Source organism: Cyphomyrmex costatus, unplaced genomic scaffold (assembly GCF_001594065.2).
Source record: "Cyphomyrmex costatus isolate MS0001 unplaced genomic scaffold, Ccosl1.0 scaffold872, whole genome shotgun sequence".
Classification (NCBI taxonomy): Eukaryota; Metazoa; Arthropoda; class Insecta; order Hymenoptera; family Formicidae; genus Cyphomyrmex; species Cyphomyrmex costatus.
Window position 1 is genome coordinate 78,320 of NW_017280455.1, and position 8,443 is coordinate 86,762.

Genomic DNA, 8,443 nt, shown 5'->3' on the forward strand with positions numbered 1-8,443 from the left:
ACGGTATAAAATTATCAAATCACAAAATTCAAATGACACAACTCGCCACTATGCACCAGCAAGACTGACCAGACAGACGTAATAGACAACGTTATTTATATTCTGTCTATGATCGGGAAGTAGACCTTGGGAAGTCCCTCCGTGTCCGTTTGTAAATTAAGTCCGCGTGCCTGTCTCCTGATGGATATCATTTCCAAAATCAATCTTTTTCTATAGTGTGGTTCTTCATCCAATATTCTGACGTTATCCCAATCAAATTCATGATCATCATGCAACCGATGCTCCGTTATGACGCTGCGGGTGGACGTGCTCCATCTGATATGATTCCTATGCTCTGCAATTCTTGACTTTAGTTGTCTGCACGTCCCACATAACTTGCATTGCAATTCTTACAAGAAATTTTATAAACAACTCCTGACTTCTTTTCACATGGCAAAGGATCCTTATACATGTAAGCTTATTTATTTAATAATTTTTTAATAGATATATTTGTTAGATATATATCGGCGTTTGCGTGAAGTTATCTACGCTTAACTCCTAGTGCCCTTTTCTTTCCAAGTTAATTTTCAAAAAAGACAGTTACGTTATTCTTTATACTTGGTAAAACATATATGCAGGGATGGGAAGTAACTCGTTACTTGTAACGAAGTTACAGTTTTTTTTCAGTAATTGTAACATAACTTCGTTACTTTTTTTCATCTGTAACTATAACTTAACTTAGTTACATTTTTTGAGTAACTAGTAACTAATTTAATAGTTACTTTTATAGTTACTTTATATATATTCAAATTCTTATTTATCAATTTAGTGTACAATAGTGTCCATTTGGTGCTACAAATGCTTCAAAACATTTGATTAATCAGAAGAAAGAAATTTAATTAAAGCGTTCAACGAACTTTTGTATCTGTTTGATACATATTTTTGATTACATATTAATATTTTGGATTAGTGCTGGAATTTGGAACCTAGAATTTATTTGCAACTTTTAGCTGAATATAAAAAGAATATTGTTTGCAAGAAAACGTTGTATATGTGCTATTTCATATTCATTTATATTACTTTAACGAAAAACGTTTTTGCCATACAATTTTCTTCTTCAATACAATTTTTATAACATGTAAAAGTAAACCAGTCTTTTTTTTAATTGTCCTAATTACTCTGATGACCCTGTGTATCATTCTTGTTGAATATTAGGTGAAAAACAAGAGTAAAACGATACATGAAGGCAGTTGGGTAACGTTTCTGAATGCAGCCCTAGTATCGATGCTACTATAGTGAAAATTCTGATGAAAAAGTAACTTAAAAGTAACTTAAAGTTATTTTTTCAGTAACTGTAACGAATTACTTTTCAGAGTCAATAACTTGTAACGGTAATTAATTACTTTTTGAAAGAAAAAACTGTAACTGTAATTAATTACTTTTACAAAGTAACTTTCCCATCCCTGTATGTATGTATCATATACCTAATGTTTTTGTATCGATTGACTTTCATTCATTACTTAAAATGTTAAACATTTCAGATTCGATGTAAATATATCTATTAATTAAATTACAATTGTTCAGGCTTAGTTATTTTATACTTTAATTGTTTATTCAATTTTTACAAAAGTTAATACTTATTTCATTTAATTAATAATTTAGTATTTTACTATCAATATATTTTTTAAGAAGTTGACCAATGCAGCGATACACGCACATCTTATATATGTTTATCTCAGCGTGACTAGCTGTATTTTAATGTATTTTACTGCGATATTTATTTTAATCTATATATATATGTACATATAATTTCATCCATAATTTTGTTTCCTTTACCTTGAAGATGATCCAAAAGCGAATGGTTAAAACTTACAATTAATTTAATAAATAATATTTAACAAAGAATTTCAATTAACAGATAAACATTTAGTATTGGTTTTGATGATAATTTATACTTTTATGATCTAGGAAAAAACTAACTGCACGCGTTCAATTGATTTATTTATGCGGTATATTTTACTTATTGCTGTCAAACCTTAATATATTTTTTTATATATTAATTTAATAATTTTTCTCGTTGTTCTATGCATAACTATCGTATGAATAAACTAATACTCAATGAGATATTTTTTGTATCACTATTTGTAAATTATCTTGTAAATTACTTTACCTAATATTGCAAGTACATAATACTACGTTATTTCGTTATCATAAATCTTTTCATATCATACAGATGTTTCATCATGGATTTAAATGGAAAACGTCATAGAAAAGAAACTTTGTATATGTCAAAGCGACACCTCAGAAGATTAGCTGCACAAGAGGCAGATATTATTTCCAATAATGTTTTTAATAACAGTTCTTTACTGAGTAACAATACTAAATGTATAACAAACAATGATAGATTGTACAATGACAGATTTAAAGAAATAGAATATGATAGTGATACAAAAAATGAAAATAATAACAGTATTATACAACTTGAACAACATGAAGATAACATATTTGTACAATATGAAGATATACGTGAAGATACTGCATGTGATACACAATCTGTATCACAATCAGATTTACAACAATCATCTCCAAACATTTCTCGCGATGAATCAAACGATTTTGATAATAAAAGTGAATTATCTTTTGAAAATAATCTTGCAGCGTGGGCTGTTAAGCATCAAATTTCTCATACCGCTCTAAGTGCACTGCTATTAATTCTAAAAAGACATTCATGTTTCTCATCATTTTCTGTAGACGCTCGAACGATATTAAAGACACCAAGACAGCAAGAACTCCGTATAGTTGCTCCAGGAACATATTATCATTTCAGTTTGTTAAAAGCTATAAAACAAATACTACCTTCTGTTAACGAAAATATTGATTGCTTAAAAATAGCAATTAACATAGATGGATTGCCATTAACAAGATCATCGCAACAACAATTTTGGCCAATACTTGGCTCAATTATTCCAAATGGCAATGTTTTTATGATTGGGCTTTATCATGGTAATGAAAAACCGAATGATGTTAATGATTTTTTGAAAAATTTAGTTGACGAAGCAAAAGAAATATGTGAGAATGGAATTAACATCAATGGTCGACAGATAACATGTCGGATTGCAGCTTTAATTTGTGATACACCTGCGAAATCATTTGTTTTGTGTATAAAAGGACATTCTGGCTATTCAAGTTGTACGAAATGTACAACGGAAGGAGACTATGTAAGAAATAAAATGTGTTTTCCACAACTTGATGCACCACTGAGATCTGACAATGATTTTGTACAAAAGACTGATGACAATTATCATAAGCCCAATGTAACGTGTAGTCTGTTAAATATTCCTTATTTCAAACCTGTAACAAATGTACCCTTGGATTATATGCACTTAGTGTGTTTGGGAATTATGCGCAAATTATTGAACCTTTGGCTTCATGGAGAACTACAATATCGACTACAATACAGAGAAGTGGAAAACATTTCAATACGTTTAACAACTCAATTAAAGCCATCAATACCTATTGAATTTGCAAGAAAGCCACGAAAGTTGGATTGTGTGAAATTATGGAAAGCCACAGAATATAGACTAATATTATTATATACAGGTCCAATAGCATTTAAATCTATAATTAAGAAAAGTTTATATATACATTTTATGACATTGCATGTTATTATAAGAATTTTGTCTTCAGATAACTTACATCTCAGCTATGCGCAAGACCTCATTTGTTTTTTTATTAAAACGTTTTCAAAACTGTATGGAGTCCAAAACGTATCACATAATGTTCACAATTTGATACATCTTGTCGATGATGTCAAAACATTTGGTTCTCTCGACAACTTTAGTGCATTTAAATTTGAAAGCTTTTTGCAGATACTTAAAAAGTATATGCGAAAAGCGGAAAAACCTCTAGAACAAGTTGTGCGGAGATGCACTGAAAAAGAAAACTGCTCACTCACATATTGATGTGAGTGAATTTGAGTGAGCAATTGCTTTGCCACTTTATGATCCACAGCATTATAATTTACTATCATTACATTATGATGGACCTATTATTCCAAATTGTCACAATCCACAATATAAAGGTGTCAAGTTAAATGGAATGACATTTAAAGTTGGCACACTTGCTGATAGTTGTTGTGGCTTAAGTTGTGGTGCGATTGTCTGCATGGAAAATGTGGCTTACTGTGCAGAACGAAATATTTCCGTCATTATTGGTCGAGAATTCTTAGAAAGGGAAGATCTCTTCAAAATTCCGTGTTCATCTTCCTTATTGGACATCTATTCTGTTCATAACTTATCTGATTTAAAATCATGGCCGTTGAAAAATATCGTTAAAAAATATGTTAAATTGCCAAACGAAAATGATAAATTCGCCGTTTTTCCTCTTCTGCATACCAATATTTAATTCTTATGTCCATTTATACACAGTATGGCTGAGAAGAGAAACAATTATGTTATTGTCGAATTTCAAGATGGTCTTCAAATCGTGCCCATTACTTGGCTAAGTACTGATTTGCAAAGATCAAAATGGCCTAGACATTACTAATAACAGATATAACAGAGCGGTTAAGTCTATGGAAACACCTGATGAAAGTTGGGAGGAACATTCTGTTCTTAAAATATATACGACATGTTGTAAGTAATTGAATATTTTTGCACTTGTATGTTATATACATATTTATTTTCCATATGTAAGATGAGAAGGTTCAGATGCGCATGTTTTTTAACATCGCATCTGAACTAATTGATCAATTTAAAATAAAATATTTTCATTGAAAAGCTACTAGGCACCGGTCAATGTGAGTCGATATGTACTACAGCATTGTGTGCTAATGGGACTCTCCCTATAATATTGATACTTTTATTTGTTTTATTATATGGAAAATGATTATGCTTATTATGTATATTATTTTTCAGCCAACTATACAACGGCACAAGAAAAATTAAAGTTGGCCGAGTTATTATCTGATGTAAATTTCGATGGAGGAGAGGAAAAATTTAAAAAATCCCGAAAAATTAGGGCGGCTAAAACACGTGAATCAAGTTATTCAACTGAGGATACTGAAGACGATGACTCTGACGAAGAAATCACATCAAACCTACCAAAAGCTCCAACTGAAAAACGAACAGACGTCTATAAACAGACATCGAAAAAAGTAACACAATCATGTAAAGGTAAGAAAGGAACACAATAAAGAATTGAAACAGAATTGGAGTTTTTCTGAATAATAAATAGTGATTAACGGATATATAGTCTTTAATACATACGAATAAAAAACGTCATATTAGATCAAGGCTATTCTTCGCCTGATAATATTTCTTGTGAATTTATAATTTCCAGTTCAAACAAATTATGCGCTGATTATTTGTCGGTCTTAAAACATAATCCTAAACCAAAGCTAGAATAATAATATCACAAGTTAAATTGACAAGCAAGTTAATATTATTTCTTCAAAGCTGTTAATAATTTGATACTAATAAGCACCTTAAAAACTGTAAATAATTTTATTTGCGAAAAATATTACTGAAGGGATTCAAACCTGGATCTCCCGTATTTCTTGCGAATGTTTCCGCTATTCGATTATCGAGGCAATAACTTTATTTTTAAATATAAAATTTAATCGCCTATCTCAGAATAAGTTTGCTCTACTCTCACATTGTATATGTATAGAGGAGAGGCCCCTATTATGAGATACCGAGTTCATTTTGTGTAATTACTAAATGTTTATTGGTAGAATTAAAAAAAATAATAGGTCATTTTGAAGAGAATTTAATAAGCTTTAAGATAGTGTTATGTAAAATTTAATTCAAATTTTATTTTATTTTTTAATTAAAGAAATGTAAAAGGTGAACAAATCGCAAAGTCGAAAAATTGTGCTCCTAGTATGAGATATCCCGAGAAATCGATAATAAAGCACAAAGTACATCAGTATTAGAATTAAAAAAACTTTATTTGATGTTTCTAACATATCAACGAGTACAGCCTATGCGCGTAAATTGAGCATGTGATGCATTGTATTCAGGATTTGTCTACAGTAATAATTGGAATGAAGTATTACAGAATCAGACCCTCAATGTTCATTCCGGTTATTCTTTTTATTATTGTACAATAACATTTATACTTTAAACATCGATTTTCACTTGGGCACAGAAGTATAAATTATTTTATATTAGAAATATCCTGGGTATCTCATATTACGAGTATCACGTCTTACAATTTTACGATTATCAAATCTAACTTCTTTAATTAAACAATTCAACATATTTCGTATTTTTCTATCAGTACGATCTTACTCTATTACTACATGAAGAATTTATTGCCAAATAATTACTTATTAAATAATAAACAAAGATTAAAGGCTTATCTCAATGAAACTTGAAAACATTCAAACTCTAAAATTTTATTTTACAATTACTGTAGGCATAATCTAACAATGAATTTTCCACTAAATAGTTTTCAATCCAAGAGCAATAATTTCATAATAGAATCAACAGATAACATTTATTAGTTTAGCAGAAACACCGCTATCTCATGTTAAGCGCCTATCTCATAATAGGGGGCTTTCCTCTATACATGCGTGTATGTTTGTGTGTGTTTATATGTATGTACATACATGTTTGTGTTTCAATAATTTTAGAGTATTAATAATAACAATAATAATATTTTACTGTCTAGATTCACAACGCACTATTAATGAAAATATCGAATTGCATGACAGAAATAAAAATGTCTCACGTCAAACAAGTCATACAAATGAAACAAATTGGAATACAGATTCTAACCAGGGTTAGTAATTTCTAATCTATTTATCTTTATTTATTTATTTTATTTGTGTGCGTGCATGCGTGTGCAAGAATTACATTTTATTTTCTCTAATTTTTAAAGAAATACTTTTTGTTATTGTGTGCATAAATTGCATTTAAATTGCATATTCTCGAAATGATTCAATAATTTTTGAATAAAAATTTTGAATAAAATAATGTTTTACTATATTTAGATTTACAACGCGCTATTAACAAGAATGCTGAATTGCATGACAGAAATAAAAATGTAGTCTCATCTCGTACAAGTCATACAAATATAACAAATGAATGTGTAGTCCCACGTCATACAAGTCATATAAATACAACAATTTATTCAGATTCTAACCAAGGTTAGTAATTTCTATACTATTTATCTTCGTCTATTTTATTCATGTTTATGCGCGCGCGCGCGTGTGTGTGTGTATGTGTGTGTGCGCGCGCAGAACAAATAATAAAAAAACTTTTATTCTAATTTATATCTAATTTTTTAATTATATGTTTTTAGAAAATACGTAACACTATTGTAAGGAGCGTTGTTCTACAATGCGTGGTTAACATTCCGTCGTTACAAAATTATTTGATCAATCAGAACTGTTCATGGTATTATTGAAGTTCTATTTAAGTCTCTTGTATAACGCAAGGGAATAGCGTTAAAAATAGTAAATAACAGATTTCAAAGGTCTAATCGAACAATAAATGGATGTTACACAAATTAGTTTCTTTATTCTTTCTTTGTGTAGCATCTATTTTCTTCCTTATTTATATGCTATGCATTAATACGAGCGGAAACTTATCTTAGCAGATTTCAACTTCAGAAACCGTGTATTTCGATTATTCAGTTTCTGATAGGTTGAGATCTGATATTAATTATTTTATAAGGGGCTTAATTGACTATTGCAACTGTTTCGTGATTGGCGATGGTGTGTCGCATTGTAGAATAACGTTTTTAATTATGAATAAATTATTGTAATTGTTTGGAAATATTAATGGTATTGTTTGGTAGTAGTTTCAGATGCACAATACGCTGCAACCTTAGTGGACGCTGATCACCATAAAAATATCTTCTTTAACAGACAGATGTTAAATTATACTGGGGGTAAATATATAGTTGTAATTTTAATTTTAAAGGCTTCGAATATTAAAGTATCAAATTTTCGAAGTGTTCATGTCGAGGCCTTTGAAGTAAAACACTGACCCTATTTGAAGCCTCACTTTTGTGTGTAAAGAAACATTTTATTTCAAATTTCTTATTTTCGAAATATTTCACCAGTTCTATATTTTTTATTTATTTTGTATTATATACATACACATGTAAATGTATTTTACATGTGTTACAGGATCTGATTTTGAACGTTTCGTCATACAAAAATTCCAACATTTAGAATTAAAAGTCAGCAATGTCCAAAAGCAAAACCAAAAAATTTTAGACGTACTTTCTAAAACTGGTCGGTCTGAAGAAAAGAAAACAGTTGATATTTTTCAACATTTGCCTGTGAAAAATGAAAACGAATTAATAATATTGGAATCAAAACTTACTAATGATATTTCTTATCGCAATGAAATGGTAAATGTAATTACTTCTATATTAATAAAATATTTGGTAATATTAATAATACCTATATGAAAAATACTTGCTTATGAGGACAACAATTTACAATTGC

At 29.5% G+C, this 8,443-nt stretch overlaps 1 protein-coding gene across 1 annotated transcript; it reads left to right on the forward strand.

The window, feature by feature from the left end:
- Positions 1-4,544: 4,544 nt before the first annotated feature.
- Positions 4,545-8,211, forward strand: LOC108781687 (uncharacterized; the record flags this gene model as incomplete). Its single annotated transcript, XM_018549741.1, has 6 exons — positions 4,545-4,613; positions 4,896-5,153; positions 6,655-6,765; positions 6,977-7,132; positions 7,789-7,878; positions 8,120-8,211. Coding segments are annotated over exons 1-6 (768 nt in total), but the record flags the coding sequence as incomplete, so codon positions are not given.
- Between the last annotated feature and the right edge of the window lie 232 nt (positions 8,212-8,443).